At 39.0% G+C, this 16,507-nt stretch overlaps 1 protein-coding gene across 1 annotated transcript in view; it reads right to left on the bottom strand.

Moving 5' to 3' along the window:
- Positions 1 to 15,976, bottom strand: part of LOC106882388 (ATP-dependent DNA helicase Q1) — a 33,189-nt gene extending 17,213 nt beyond the window's left edge. The window contains exons 1-6 of the mRNA XM_089354759.1: positions 15,836 to 15,976; positions 14,141 to 14,314; positions 12,863 to 13,042; positions 9,944 to 10,249; positions 6,268 to 6,434; positions 3,341 to 3,422 (exon numbers count right to left, since the gene is read on the bottom strand). Coding sequence (XP_089210885.1) covers positions 3,341 to 3,422; positions 6,268 to 6,434; positions 9,944 to 10,249; positions 12,863 to 13,042; positions 14,141 to 14,314; positions 15,836 to 15,842 — 916 coding nt within the window. The 5' untranslated portion in view covers positions 15,843 to 15,976. The remainder of the gene's footprint in view (positions 1 to 3,340; positions 3,423 to 6,267; positions 6,435 to 9,943; positions 10,250 to 12,862; positions 13,043 to 14,140; positions 14,315 to 15,835) is intronic.
- Between the last annotated feature and the right edge of the window lie 531 nt (positions 15,977 to 16,507).

Genomic DNA, 16,507 nt, shown 5'->3' with positions numbered 1-16,507 from the left:
ATCGGTTGTCAAGCAATGGTGGGGGAACAAACACAAGGCTTTAGTTGGCCCAAGGCTATAGTAGAAGACATTTGCCCAAGGTGCCGCACAGTGGAGCTGAAGCCGGAACCATGTAGTTGGTAAGTAAGCTACTTACCACACAGCCACTCCTGCACCTATATATATATAAGTGCCCTGAGAGAAATGTTGGGAATATAAGAAACATCAGATGTGGTCTGCAAGAGAGACGACTGCGCTGGTATGGTCATGTGCTGCGCATGGATGAGGAGAGCTGTGTGAAGAAGTGTCACTTACTAACAGTGGAAGGAACCCGTAGTAGAGGGAGACCCAGGAAGACATGGAATGAGGTGGTGAAGCTTGACCTTCGAACGTTGGGCCTCACAGAGGCAATGATGAAAGACCAAGACCTCTGGAAATATGCTGTGATTGGGAAGATCTGGCAAATAAAGTGAGATCACAGCCGTAGCCTACACCAGTGTTGCATAACCAGCCCATTTAAAAAGTACCTTTGAATTGTCAGGCGAATTTCCGTGCTTGCTGAGACCTGCTGAGTCAAGTAAAATCAAAATCAAAATCAAATCACAATCAAATGAAATTGTAGTTGTGGCTGATGCCAGTGCCACCTGACTGGCTCCCATGCTGGTGGCACGCAGTAAGCACCATGCATGCGTGGGTCATTGCAACTACTGCCTGACTGGCTCCCCGTGCTGGTGGCACATAAAAAGCACCATCCAAACATGGTCGATGCCGGCCTCTCCGCCCTAACTGGCTCCTGTGTTGGTAGCACGTAAAAAGCACCGTGCAAGCGTGGTCGTTGCTAGTGCCACCTGCCTGGCTCTCATGCTGGTGGCACATAAAAAAGTACCCACTACACACTCGAGATGGTTGGCATTAGGAAGAGCATCCAGCTGTAGAAACACAGCCAGATCAGACTGGAGCCTGGTGCGGCCTCCTGGCTTGCCAGTCCCCAGTCAATCCGTCCAACCCATGCCAGCATGGAAAATGGACATTAAACGATGATGATGATGATGATGATATTTATATATATATATATGTATATATGTATATATATATATATATATATATATACACTCTTTTACTTGTTTCAGTCATTTGACTGCAGCCATGCTGGGGCACCACCTTTTTAGTCGAGAAAATCTACCCCAGGACTTATTCTTTTGTAAGCTTATTACTTATTCTATCGGTCTCTTTTTGCCGAACCGCTAAGTGACGGGGACGTAAACACACCAGCATCGGTTGTCAAGCGATGGTGGGGGGACAAACACAGACACACAAACATATACACATACATATATATATATACACACACATATATACGACGGGCTTCTTTCAGTTTCCGTCTACCAAATCCACTCACAAGGCTTTGGTCGGCCTGAGGCTATAGTAGAAGACACTTGCCCAAGGTGCCACGCAGTGGGACTGAACCCAGAACCATGTGGTTGGTAAGCAAGCTACTTACCACACAGCCACTCCTGCGCCTATATATATATATATATATATATATATATATATATATATATATATATATATATACATATATACACTTATATATATGAGTGGCTGTGTGGTAAGTAGCTTGCTTACCAACCACATGGTCCCGGGTTCAGTCCCACTGCGTGGCATCTTGGGCAAGCGTCTTCTACTATAGCCTCGGGCCGACCAAAGCCTTGTGAGTGTATTTGGTAGACGGAAACTGAAAGAAGCCCGTCGTATATATGTATATATATATATGTATGTGTGTGTATATGTTTATATGTGTGTGTTTGTCCCCCCCAACATCGCTTGACAACCGATGCTGGTGTGTTTATGTCCCCGTAACTTAGCGGTTCAGCAAAAGAGACTGATAGAATAAGTACTAGGCTTCTAAAGAATAAGTCCTGCGGTCGATTAGCTCGACTAAAGGCGGTGCTCCAGCATGGCCACAGTCAAAAGACTGAGACAAGTAAAAGAGACATATACATATATATACTTACATATATATATATATATATATATATATACACATATAGATATTTACACACATACACACACACTTATACATGCATAGATATTTACCCACATACACACACTCACAAACACATTCCTATAGACTCGTGATACATGAAGGAGGAAGATGAGAAGGTTGGAAGGAAATGAAAAATAAAAGAAAAACAAAAACAAATGCAATCAAAACAAAAAAAAAGGACAAGACCGTTAAGAGGGTATAGTTGTTTGTAATTGAGAAGTTACTAGTTACTACAATTAGTATAATTGGCATTAGTTTTTTTTTTGCCAGTTTGTTGGACATTAATGAAGAATTTACATGACTATTGTGACCATACAATTCTGTCTGAAGACAATTTAAAACACAAAGTGAAGAGAAACGAATATTATTGTTTATCTTTTACTTATTTTAGTCATTGAACTGTGGCCATCCTGGGGCACCATCCTAGAAGGGTTTGGTTAAATAAACTGACAACAGTACTTACTATATTTTCTGCTTTTTTGTGTTTTTTTTGTTTTGTTTTTTTAAGCCTTGTCTTTATTCTTTGGTCATTTGCTCTTTTGCCAAACTGCTAACTTACAGGACATAAACAAACAAACACTGGCTGTTAAGCAGTGGTGAGTAACAAATGCACACACACACACACACACACACACACACACACACACACACACATGCACACATATACATATCTATATACATCTCTCTCTATTTGTTTTATCATACTCCCTTCTATAGAAGAGCGTAAAATTTTTTTTTTTTTTTTTTAAACAACAAAGAATTTAATAAAACAACTTTATCATTATCAAGCACAATCTCTGTTTCAATTAATTTTGATTAATTTTAAAAATAATACAGAATTTGTTAAAATAATTTTGCCATTACAAAGATAGTGTTTGGAATAAAAATTAGCATGAAACTTTGATGGAAGGTTTGCATTTTGATTTCTTTAAAACAAGGAGTTTATATCATAAGACTAAAGGTAATTCCAGGCATGTTGGAATTAAAAGGGTTAAAACAGGAAGTTTGTATCATAGAACCAATGACAGCTTAAGGTGGAATTAAAGGGTTAAATAAGGGAAAATTTTTAAAATGTCAAAATTTCAACCTTAATCCTTTAATCCTATTATTAGTAACTTAAGTTTATTTCGTTTAATATAGCTTTAGGTGATAGTATTCACCGTGTGAACGTAAGTAGTTACTGTAAAGTGTATATATATATATATATATATATATATATATATATATATATATATGGTAAGAAGGACTCATAGCTATTACTTGTTACTATGCAAGAGGACAAACAAAAAGCAACAACAAAACAAGATGTCTCACCAGATAGACCCCGAAATTTCTTGAGGATATCCTCACTGATTTCTTTAAGTACTTCCTTAGCATTGCTGGATTTTGAGCGGATCTGAACAAAACACATAGAAGACAAGAAATTAGAACAAGCCCAAGGTTGCATCAATTACAGTTTTGCTTTGTTTCTTTTTTGTAAAGAAAGCAGAAAAATTCTTCAAATTTTATACCATATTACGAAAAGAAAAAAAGAAAACACCTTGACATTTCTGAAAAAGTAAAGATTTATAGATGTACTTGCATAGTAAGTGACCTGATCTGAGATCGTGTGCTGGAACGAAAACAATTGCTGCGTGGAAGGTGTTTATAAGCCATTTAAAATAACACACAAAAACCGTTAGATTCACTTCAACATTTAAATCTAATTTGCCAAAATATTTTCATCACTTTGAGACCGCGACATGTTCACTGATAAAATGCAGCATGGAATTTTGTCAGTGAACAGGTCACGGTCTCAAAGCGACGAAAATATTTTGACAAATTAAATTTAAATGTTGAAGTGAATCTAACGGTTTTTGTGTGTTATTTTAAATGGCTTATAAACACCTTCCACGCTGCAATTGTAAAGATTTATATATACATGTATATTAGAGCTGAATAAGAAAGGGATTTTTTTTAAGTTTGTATCAAAAACAATATGAACATACCTGGGGTCGTTTCAGTTCTAGATGAAATATTTATAAGGTTTTTATGTTTTAACACTTAAAATAATGAGTTCTAATTCTGCAAAGGTGAATTTAACTTTTCATCTTTCCAAGAACACTACCATTGTACCATACTGAAGGTGTAACAATTTAATTACATATTATAGTATAAAAGACACATGGGTATATTAGACAGCCCCCACCTCTGACCTCCAATTTCAACAGCATCCATGTATCTACTCTACAGTAAGATGCCTATATCTGTCCCTTCTATACCTTAAATCTCTCAACTGACACAAAGCTACACCCACTCAATACTATTCCCTTGCCCTCAGATGATGGGCTTTTGTCTTGCAAGGTACTTGGTGACCCTGTCGGTGCCAACATCGCGTGGAAAGAATTGGTACTGGTGCCACATAAAAAGCACTGGTAATGGTACCACATAAAAAGCACTGGTAATGGTACCACATAAAAAGCACTAGTGCTGGTACCACATAAAAAGCACTGGTGCTGGTACCACATAAAAAGCACTGGTGCTGGTACCACATAAAAAGCACTGGTGCTGGTACCACATAAAAAGCACATAGAGGACGAGTAAACCCAAATCTGTAGATGTAATCTCATCCTGGTTCAGATTTGAAACTGAATCTTTCACTTCTCCTTGAGCATATTGAAATGTCAAAAGAAACCATGACAAATGGGTCTTCCACTTCACCTGTGGCCTTCTCAGTGCCATCACCCAGTCACCTGGATTCCATAAAGCTATTCTTCTATGCGATATAGCTATCCTTCTAGCTTCATTCACGTTCAAACTGAATCTTTCAATTCTCCTTTGGCATACTGCTTATTCAGACGTCAAAAGAACAGTGACAAATGGATGTTCCACTTGACCTATAGCCTTTTCAGTGTCACCACAGTCACCTGGATTCCGTAAAACTATTTTTCTATATGATATACCCATTCTTCTAGCTTCTCAGCCCAAGAAACAGTAAGAATAATTACCCAATAAACGCCAGGTATTACTGCTAGTATATATATATGCAGGTTGATGCCAGGAAGAGCATCCAGCTGTAGAAAAACCTTGCCGCAACAAGTTTTGTTCAATCCAACCAAACATAGAAAAGAGGATATTAAAAGCGGTGATGACGATGACGACGACGATGACAATGACAATGATGGCGGTGTTTCACAATTTCAGGAATTATCATAAGATTTTCTGAGGGCTGATGGAGGGGGAGAATGGTGGTCATGACTGCACACACACATACACACATACTTATGTGTGTGTGTGTGTGTGTGTGTGTGTGTGTGTGTGTGCGTGTGTGTGGACGGAAGCTTTTACTAAATATATACCAAAGAAATTCATCAGATTCATGTTCATAGTCTGTATATGTTTCAAAAAAAAAAGCCACCTACTAATGGACTTACAGCACAATATCATTACCTACTTTACTTTCAAGAGGCTTTAGGAAAAGATGTGACTATCTGATTACTCAGAGGAAGTAAAGAGTTATTAATCGCAGGTACTCTTGGGTTTAAAATAGACTTTCTTAAAATAGAAGTAAAAAATAGATTATTCATGATTTATCAACAATAGGTGGCCATGTATAGTTGTATGGTTAAGTAGCTTGCTATGGAATCACAGGGTTTTGGGGTTCAGTCCCACTGCACGGCACCCAGAGCAAATGTCTTTTATAGTCCCTGAGCAATCAATGCTGTGTGGATGAATTTGGTAGAGGGAAACTATGTGGAAGTCTATCATATATATATATGTGTGTGTGTGCGTGTGTGTGTGCGTGTGTGTGTGTGCGTGTGTGTGTGTGTGTGTGTGTGGAAGCCCATTGTGTGTGTATGTGTGTGTATATATATATTTATATATACATACACACACATATATATATATATATACACATACATATACATACACACACATATATGTGTAAATATACATAAAATGTGTGTGTGTGTGTGTGTGTGTGTGTGTCTATGTGTGTCTTTGAGTTTGCCACACACACACCACCATCACTGGTTGACGACTGGTGTTGGTTTGTTTACATCCCCATAACTTACCAGTTCAGCAAAAGGGTCTGATAGAATAAAAACCAGTCTTCAAATAAAAAAAAAAAAAGGAGCCATAAATCCCAGGGTCAATTTGTTCAGCTAAAAACCTTCAAGGCTCCAGAATGGTCACAGTCCAATGAGTGAAACAAGCAAAAGATAAAAGACAACATACCAAATTACACAAAGCATAATCACCTCATAGAAAAGGTTTGGTCTGTTGAAAGAAGCACGGAATAAAATACAATCATTTAAGCATAGTATTTTTTTGACATCATTCAACACTTTGACGGTGGCTGTCGCAGTCAAACCTAGAATTGGTACTTCGGGAAACTGTCGTTTCATTATTCCAAGAAATTTGTAGTCTGAAATAAATAAATAAATAGATAAATGAATAAATAAATAAATAAATAAATAAATATGCATGGGGATAGCCGTGTAGTAAGAAGTTTGTAGTAAGAAAGCGGCGAGCTGGCAGAAACGTTAGCACGCCGGGCGAAATGCTTAGCGGTATTTCGTCAGCCGTTACGTTCTGAGTTCAAATTCCGCCGAGGTCGACTTTGCCTTTCATCCTTTCGGGGTCGATTAAATAAGTACCAGTTATATACTGGGTCGATATAATCGACTTAATCCGTTTGTATGTCCTTGTTTGTCCCCTCTGTGTGTAGCCCCTTGTGGGCAGTAAGGAAATAAGAAGTTTGCTTCCCAACCACACGGTTCTGAGTTCAGTCCCGCTGCGTGGCACCTTGGGCAAGCCTTTTTTCCACAGTAGCCCCAGGGCCCAAACAAAGCACTGTGAGTGGATTTGATAGAAGGAAACTGAAAGAAGCCTGTTGTATTTGTCACCAATACCTTGGGGGTGAAATTTGGTGGATAGAAACAGCACAGAAAAAGACAGAAAAAAGAATGAAAGAAAGAAAGAAAGAAAGAAAGGAGAGATGGGGAGGTTTGGAAGAGGAGGGGGGTTGGATGAAGGGTGGGAGGGGATGAGTGGGATGGGAGGTGGGGTAGGTAGGAAGGAAGGAAGACAGTCAGTGTTTTCATCACCTAACTCAGTGGTTCTCAGCCATTTTTTTAACCAATGGACCCCTCTGACTTCTTGCTAACTCTGCTTGACCCCTGCTTTACACCAGTGTATTTTTGGCAATTTAATAACAAGTTGTGACTGTTATTTCAAACAGGTAGACATACTTGGTATGTCCTTTGATTAATTTTAATCCCTCGGCTATTTAATGCTATTTTTTTGGCCTGCTATCGCCTGTATCATTGATTCTGCTATTATCATTCTCAAAATAGTTACATTGGATAATAATAGAATTAACGATACCTTTGTAAATTAATTATATATATATATATATATATATTTAACAGACACATAAATTTTAGGAATTAAATCTTAAATGAATCTCCAAGGGTATGGACCCAGGTTGAGAACGGTGGCAGCATTTAACATCTACATTTCATTTTGGTATGGGTCGGATGGTTTAACAGGAGCTGGCTAGGCAGACGACTGCACCAGGCTTCAGTGTCTGTTTTGGCATGGTTTTTATGACTGGATGCCCTTCCTAGCACCAACAACCCAGCAGAGTGGACTGAGTGCTTTGGCACCAGCACAGGTGAGACCAGTTTTGTCAAGGTTTTTACAGTTGGATGCCCTTCCAAATGCCAACCACTTTACAGTGTGGACTGGATGCTTTTCACATGGCACCAGCACTGGCAGGGTCACCAAAAAACTTGCAAGACAAAGATCCTTTGGAATTGGAAGAGGTCATCTTGTGCCAGATGATGAAAGGTTAGAGTGTGACAGAAAGACAGAAACAGCTGTCTTGCTGCATGCCCTAATTTATCCAGATACATCTGCTTCCTCCAGCACTCTCTGGACTCCTACTTCAGATTGAACCTGAAACCATGTGGAAGCAAAGCAAGCTTCTTAACCACACAGCCATACCTGCACTCTGTTCATTTCTTTTCCATTTTTTTGTTTTATATTCTACCTTTTGGACAGTACAAAATGAGGGTGCTGTCCATTTCATTAATGATGCTTAATCCAAGCAGTTTTAATTTTAAGGAGGGCTTAAAATAGCTTCATCTAAATTAATTCAATTGGGATGTTTTCAAGGACTTTTTCAAGGACTTGATATCTATTTATGAACAACACCAAAATAGGAAAAACAGGAGGAAGAGAAAATAAAAAAAATTAAAAAAACACATTACACCCTGTTTTGGAAACTAGTTCTTCAATGAGCAATGAAACTAAATCAGGAAGCAAAATAATAATTTATTTACTCATTAATCAGAAGTAAATATTGCTAGCAAAATTGACCTGAATTTCTTTAGTTAGCCGCCATGCTGGCTGCTCTCTAGTGGTGGAGTTTAAAATGTCCGGTAACTCGAATATGTAGTGATTAGTAATGGTGGGAGTGAGGGAAGGTGAATAAAAATATAGAAATAAACTACATCAAAGATGAGTACAAGACATCTGTCTTTCCATATGTGTGTGTGTGTGTGTGTGTTTGTGCATGTGTGTATATATATATATGAATATACACACATACACACATTTACATATATACACACACACACACATATATAGATGTGTGAGTATATATATATATATATATATATATATACACACATCTATATATGTTTGTTTCTCTTATGTGTTTAATTGTACACTGTATGTATTTATATGAATAATATATAGTCTATTGACTAGTTTTTTCTTCTCGCTAGACCACTGGTAGCAAAAAGAATTTCTAAATCGTTGCGGTACTGGCAACAATCTCGTTCGAATGTCTTTTCACGTGCCACTGGCACAAGTGCCAGGAAGGCAACGTTGGTAACGATCACACTCAAATGGTGCTATTCACGTGCCACCGGCATGGAAGACAGACAGCTGCTCTGGCAACGATCACGCTCGGATGGTGCTTAGTGATCTACTGGTAAAGATGCCATCACGATTTCGCTTTCGCTTGCCCCAGCAGGTCTTCGCAAGCCGAGTTTAGTGTTCAATGAAAGAGTCGATGGCAAGGGTGCCAGTCTACAGATTTAGTTCGATTTCGATTTCACTTGCCTCAACAGGTCTTCGGAAGCAGAGTTTAGTGTCCAATGAAGGAAGGTATGCATAAGTGGGCTGGCTAACCCCTGGCAGAGGCCTTGGATTTTGGTCTCACTTGGCTTGCCAGGTCTTCTCACGCACAGCATATTTCCAAAGGCCTCGGTCACAAGTCATTGCCTTGGTGAGGCTTAATATATATATATATAAATATATATATATATATATCAGTGGCATGTAAAAGCATCCACTACACTCTCGGAGTGGTTGGCATTAGGAAGGGCATCCAGCTGTAGAAACTCTGCCAGATCAGATTGGAGCATGGTGCAGCCATCTGGTTCGCGTGAGTCAAATCGTCCAACTCATGCTAGCATGGAAAGCGGACGTTAAACAATGATGATGATATATATATATATATATATATATATATATATATATATATATATATCATCATTGTTTAATGTCCGATTTATATATATATATATTTATGTATCTGTGCTTGTCCCCCCACCATCGTGCTTGACAACTGATGTTGATGTGTTTACATCCCTGTAACTTAGCGGTGCGGCACAAGCGACCAATAAAATAAGTACTAGGCTTGCAAAGAATAACTTCTGGGGTCAATTTGTTTGACTAAAAGCAGTGCTCCAGCATGGCCGTAGTCAAATGACTAAAACAAGAAAAAAGTAAAAACATGACCAAGTCTGCACCTATAACAAACAGGATACAAAAATCATCACTCAAAAAATTTTGTCAATAATAACTTTCATACGCAAAAAAAAAAAAATACACCTTTCAAATAAGAGAAAGTGGACATACCTGGACGAAAATCATGACCCCATTGAGAACAGCAATGAACCTCATCAATAACCAATCTAGAAAATCTTCCCATCTGGTACATTTTTTCAAGCTTTGCCATAAACCGTTTGCTCTTGGCCAGTTTTTCTGGAGTCACATATAATATTTTTAAAGGGTTGTCTTTATCCAACATGGCGTTCATGATTCTTGTTGCTTCTGTTCTCTCTGTCGAAGAATTTAATGTGTTTGCCTCGATATTAAGGTTCTCTAGAGCAACCAGTTGGTCCTCTATGAGAGATATCAGTGGAGAAACGACTAATGTGATACCTGGAATTTAAATAAACAAACAAATCATCACCATCACCATCATCATCATCGTTGAATGTCCGTCTTCCATGCTAGCATGGGTGGGACAGTACCACAAGAGCCAGCCAGGCCGAAACCTGCACCAGACTTCTGTGGCTGTTTTGACAGGATTTTTACAGCTGGATGCCCTTTCTAACACCAACCACTCAGCAGAGTAGACTTAGTGCTTTTTTTAAGTGGCACAAGTACAGGCGAGGTGAGTAGAGCTTTTTACAATGGCTAAGTACGTGATAAGTAATATTAGTAATTACTAATATTAATACAAATATGAATATCATCATCATTATCATCATTGTTTAACATCCGCTTTCCATGCTAGCATGGGCTGGACGATTTGACTGAGGGCTGGCGAACCAGATGGCTGCACCAGGCTCCAATCTGATCTGGCAGAGAAAAAAAACACGTTTCACTACATGGTCTCACATCTAGATCATACAAAACAGAAAAATAAAGTATGAATACAGTAATCCCTTGCCATATAGCGGTTCACCTATCACGCCCTCAGTACATCGCGGATTTTTCTTGCTAATATATATCGTTTATAGTTTCAGCTTAGAGCTGCAGCCATGCTGATGTAAATTTATATCGCGGACTCCTCCGTACATCCTGGTTTCTGCGGCCGATAGGCATTTAGATTTTTTTAGATTTTAATTATTTCTATGCGAGGTTTTGAAACATAAGACCAGCGATAGCCGGGGGATTACTGTATATCCAAAATAATGATTTGCATTTTTAAAAAATATTTTCTTATTTTTAAATGTGTTTATAATGATAATATACAAGAGTTGTTTCCCATTACCATGTCAAGAGTTATTTCCCTTGTGCAACTTTTTTTTTTTTTCTTCCGATGTCTTCAAAAGTTTTACACTATTATCAATACTAATTAATTGCCAAATTAACAATAATTCATTAATGTATAACTTGGAAAGCAACTACAGCATACACTACTAATATCAGACACATTTTAATTTCTGATAAAACTTTTTCTTTCTTGTTGATTTCTTCGATTTGAAGCAAATTTTCATGTTCTTTCTAAATACAATATTACTATAGCAATAGTTACCAAAAATAAGGCAGCAAGCTGGTAGAAACGTTAGAGCGCCGGGCGAAATGCTTAGCAGGTATTTCGTCTATCTTTTACATTCTGAGTTCAAATTCCGCCAAGGTCGACTTTGCCTTTCATCCTTTCAGGGTCAATGGTTAAGTACCAGTTTTGTACTGGGGTTGATCTAATCGACAGGTCCCACCTCCCAGAAAATTTTGGGCCTTGTGCCTAGAATAGAAAAGAATATTTCTCGTCTGTCTTTACGTTCTGAGTTCAAATTCCACCAAGGTCGACTTTGCTGATCCCTTCGGGGTCGATAAATTAAGTACCAGTTGCATACTGGGGTAGATCTAGGGTAGAAAAGAATATTGTAGTTACCAATATTTTATTTACTGCCCGGATTTATCTGCTGACTTGACAGGCTGAAGTCTAGGGCCACAAAGTCTAGGAGGTCTCCGGCCAACTTGTGGCTGTATGGTTAAGAAGGTTGCTTTCCAATCATGGTTTTGAGTCCAGTTCCACTGTGTGGGAGCTTGGGAAAGTATCCTTTACAAGTCCTAGGCCAACCAAAGCCTTGTTAGTGGATACGGTAGGTGGAAACTGAAATACCTCCATAATATTGGCATTAGGAAGGGTCTCTAACCATAGAAACCATGCCAAATCAGACTGGGGTCTGATACAGCCTCTCAGTTTACCAGCTCTGGTCAAACCATCCAACCCATGCTAGCATGGACAACAGACGTTAAATAATGATGATGATGAGTAGTATGTGTGTGTGTGTGTGTGTGTGTGTGTGTGTATGTATGTTATTGTCTCCTGGCCTTGACATTATATGATAGTTGTAAACAAGTGTCACCATCATGGAAGAGATGTTCTTTGTTTCCAGTCTTCCGTGAAAATTTGTCCGATCATGTGGAAATATTACCTTGCTTGGAAACAGGTGAAGGTTGGTAATAAGAAGCACTGCTAGCCATAGAAAAGCCACCACAGTAAATTCCATCCAATCCATGTATACAAGAAAAAGTGGACATTAAAAAAGATATCATCACCGTCATTTAATGTCCATTTCTCATACCGCATGGGTTGGACAGAGTGACTAGAGATGGTAACCTGGAGAGCTGCACCAGGTTCCAATCTGGTTTGGCTTGATTTCTACAGTTGGATGCCTTTCCTAATGCCAAACACTTCACAAAATGTGCTCTGTGTGTATGTGTGTGTGCACACAAGCTTGTGCATCTCCTTGCCTTGACTTCATGTGGTAGTTGAAAATGAATTTCTATCATGCAATCTTCATGTGAAAACATGTCTGGTCATAGGGAAATACTATCTCACTGGAAAAACAGGTGTGGGTTGGCAACAGGATGAGCATCCAGCTGTAGAATATTCTCTTCAACAACAAATTTCACCTGACTCATGAAAAAAAATGGACATTATTAACCAATGATGATTTTTGTCTGTGGACGAAAATGGATGTGAAACATCACAATGATGACAATTCAATCAGTTTATAAATGAATCACAGAGCTTACCATTACTAATGAGAGCAGGAAGTTGAAAGCAGAGACTCTTCCCGCCACCTGTTGGCATAATAAGCAAACAGTCCTCTCCAACCATAGTGACATTCATCGTTTCCATCTGCAAAGGTCGAAGCTTGTCGATATGGAAAACAGATTTCATTTTTTCTTTTAATTTCAAACTCCATTTAAAATCTGAAAAAGGCAAAAAAAAAAAAAAAAAAAAGATTAAGTTATATAAAACGTTGTGTGGTTAGGAAGTTTGCGTTGCAACCACGTGATTTCAAGTTCAGTCCCACTGCATGCCAGCTTGAGCAAGTATCTGCCACTATAGCGCCAGGTTGAACAATGCTTTGTGAGTGGATTTGGTAGATGGAAACTGTATGGAAGCCCATCAAGTATTTGTGTGTATGTGTGCACGCGCATGTGCATGCATGCACGCCTGTGTGTGTGTGTGTATGAAAGGCGACGAGCTGGCAGAATCGTTAGCATGCTGGGCGAAATGCTTAGCAGTATTCTGTCTGCCGTTATGTTCTGAGTTCAAATTCTACCGAGGTCGACTTCGCCTTTCATCCTTTCGGGGTCGATAAATTAAGTACTAGTTGCATACTAAGGTAGATCTAATCGACTTAATCCGTTTGTCTGTCCTTGTTTGTCCCCTCTGTGTTTAGCCCCTTGAGGACAATAAAGAAATGTGTGTTTGTGTGTGTCCACTAACCCCCCCCCCCCCCCCCGCCACACACACTTTGTCAACTAGTGTTAGTTTATTTACATGTCTGCAACTTAGTAGTTCAGCAAGGTGAGGAACAACAGAATGAGTAGCAGATGTACAGGTGTCCATTTGTTCAACTAAAACCCTTCAAGAAGGTGCTCCACCATGGCCACACTCCAATCAACACTCTGAATAATCCATCATTAAAAGTTAAAATTTTGACCAAGCCCTTTTGTATAATTATTCAGTCAAATTACTGAAAAAAAAACAAATGAATAAAAGAATAGGCACAAGGCCTGAAAATTGGGGGAGGGGGATAGTTGATCACATCAACTCCACTACTCAACTGGTACTTGATTTATTGACCCTGAAAGGATGATAGGCAAAGTCGACCTCAGCGGAATTTGAACACAGAACATAGGGATGGTCAAAATACTGCTAAGCGTTTCATCCAGTGTGCTAACGTTTCTGCCAGCTCGCTGCCTTAAATGGTAGGATAACAATAAGAGGTGGACCAGAACATTTCACAGATACTGAAGGTGTTAATAGACGGCTGAAACAAATAAACTAGGGCTATGAACCTGTTAAACTCCAGTCTTTGCCATCTTTCTTTGGTTTTGAACTACTCTCTCTCAGAATTGTCTCCAACTCCTCCTTTTTCTGTACTAAAGCACTCTGTCTCTTTAACACATCTTGCAGTAGCTGTTCCGTTTCCACAAGCTGTTGTTTCACATCAGCCAGTTCTTTGCGGTAAGCTGAAAAAGAAAGAAATATTGGTCTGTGAATGTATCAATAAATATCCTCAAAAAATATTTTCATGAAAGAATTTGGCCGATTCCAGTGCCCATTGACTGGCTCTTTTGACGGTGACATATAAAAAGCACTATCTGAACGTGATTGATGCCAGGGCTGCCTGACTGGCTCCTGTGCTGGTGGCATGTAAAAAGCACCCACGACACTCTTGGAGTGGTTGGCGTTAGGAAGGGCATCCAGTTGTAGAAATATTGCCAAATCAGATTGGAACCTGGTGCAGCCGCAAGCTTTCCAGACTTCAGTCAAACTGTCCAACACAAGCCAGCATGGAGAATGGACATTAAACGATGATGATGATGATGATGATTTGAGATGAATCACACTGCTTCCATGATAGTGACACAACTATCACAATGCCGAACAAAAGGAGACACTAACACACACACACACACACAAACTAGATCATCAAGGCTTCAGTTGACCTAATGGCCTGGGGTTATAGTAGAAGTTACTTGCCCAAGATGCCACACAATGGGACTGAACCCAAAATCATGTGATTGGGAAACACACTTCTTATCATCAGTACTTAAAATACGGACAGTCCGATTTTTTGCTTAAATCCCAGCAACAGACCACTCTTGGGTGCATCATTATTCCATTAATGTGTTTATGGGGAGAGAAATATTGAAAAGCATTAGTGTCAGAGTGACAAAGAAACGAAGAAGGTATCAGGTGGCCGTGGGATGTGCTAAAAACAACAACTATAGCATAGCCAATAGAATGGACCTGAGCTCAAAACAGGTATTTTATTGAAACAACTCGGGGTTGGGGTGGAAAACCCAAGTCGATTGTAGGCCGGTCTTTTTAATATAACTTTGCAGATCGAAATTGGATACTATGATTAGAGTGCTTTGAAGTCTGCGCTGTGTTTTACTAACTGATAAATAATCTTTGCTTTTATTTTAATTTAAATAATAAAAGCATAAGCACGGTAATTGCTAATTTACATGTAATCAACGGCAGGGTTTCAAATTTTGGTACAAACAGCAATTTTAATCGGAGGGAGAAATCGATTACATCGATCTCGGTACTCACTGATATTTATTTTATGGACCCCGAAAGAATGATAGGCAAAGTTGACGTCGGTGGAACTTCAACTCAGAAGGTAAAGGGCCAGACGAAAGGCCTCTAAGCATTTGTCCGATGCGCTAACGATTCTGCTACCTCGCCATAAATTTGACTATTCAAACTAAGATATGTATATATATATATATATATATATATATATATATTTATAAATCTGAAGGCTTCAGATTTATAGTGCGACTGTAATAACGAACTAAATGAAGCGAACTGAGTTTCAGCGCGAACACAAACCGGGGCATAACTACAGGGAAAGTCTGGGGGGTAAAACCCTGTAGTTATGCCCAAACCGGGTCTTTGAATGAAATAAGCAAACGTAAACATATAAACGTAAAACAATAACAGATCTTCTACAAACAATAATATATCGGAAGACTTACTATCCATTACACGGCTACTGCCAAAAACATGTATTAAAATCTTCTAAACAGCAGAAGGAATATTTTGAAAAAATATAATAAATAAATATTTACGAAGCCGGTAATATTTGCACCGGGCACTTTCAGCGGTGTTTAATGACAACGAGTTCTAATGGATAAATCTTCCATGGAATTTATTCAAATTTTTACCGCTCTCTCACTCTCACTCTCCCTCTTTCTTTCTGTCTGTATCTCTCACTCTTTTTGTCTGTCTGTCTGTCTCTCTCTCTCTCTCTCTCTCTCTCTCTATCACACACTCTCACTCACTCATTTTGTCTGAACTTTCAATCACAGTAAGTGAAACTCGGTGGAGGTAAAGAATACGCACACCACCCGTTTTCGGCGTAACAAAAGCCCTAACCCTAAGCCTAAACACCGGGTGTGCGTATTCTTTACCTTCACCGTGAACCCCCCCCCCCATACCATGTTTCGCCGAAAATAAAACCGAAACAGAAAATAAGATCTAGCATGATTTTTCTGGATGATTTTAATATAAACCCTTCCCTTAAAATAAGCCCTAGTTGAAAAACAACCTGATGAAATTGAATGGGAAATCATTTGTCTGGTCAGTTACACCCCAAGGCCAGATGAGTGCAATTTGCATCAACTCCAGCACTAAACTGGTACTTATTC

This window comes from Octopus bimaculoides, chromosome 7, assembly GCF_046866305.1.
Source record: "Octopus bimaculoides isolate indiv1 chromosome 7, ASM4686630v1, whole genome shotgun sequence".
In the NCBI taxonomy this organism is placed as follows: Eukaryota; Metazoa; Mollusca; class Cephalopoda; order Octopoda; family Octopodidae; genus Octopus; species Octopus bimaculoides.
Note: the sequence above shows the minus strand (reverse complement) of the source record. Positions and strands in the feature narration are given on the sequence as shown.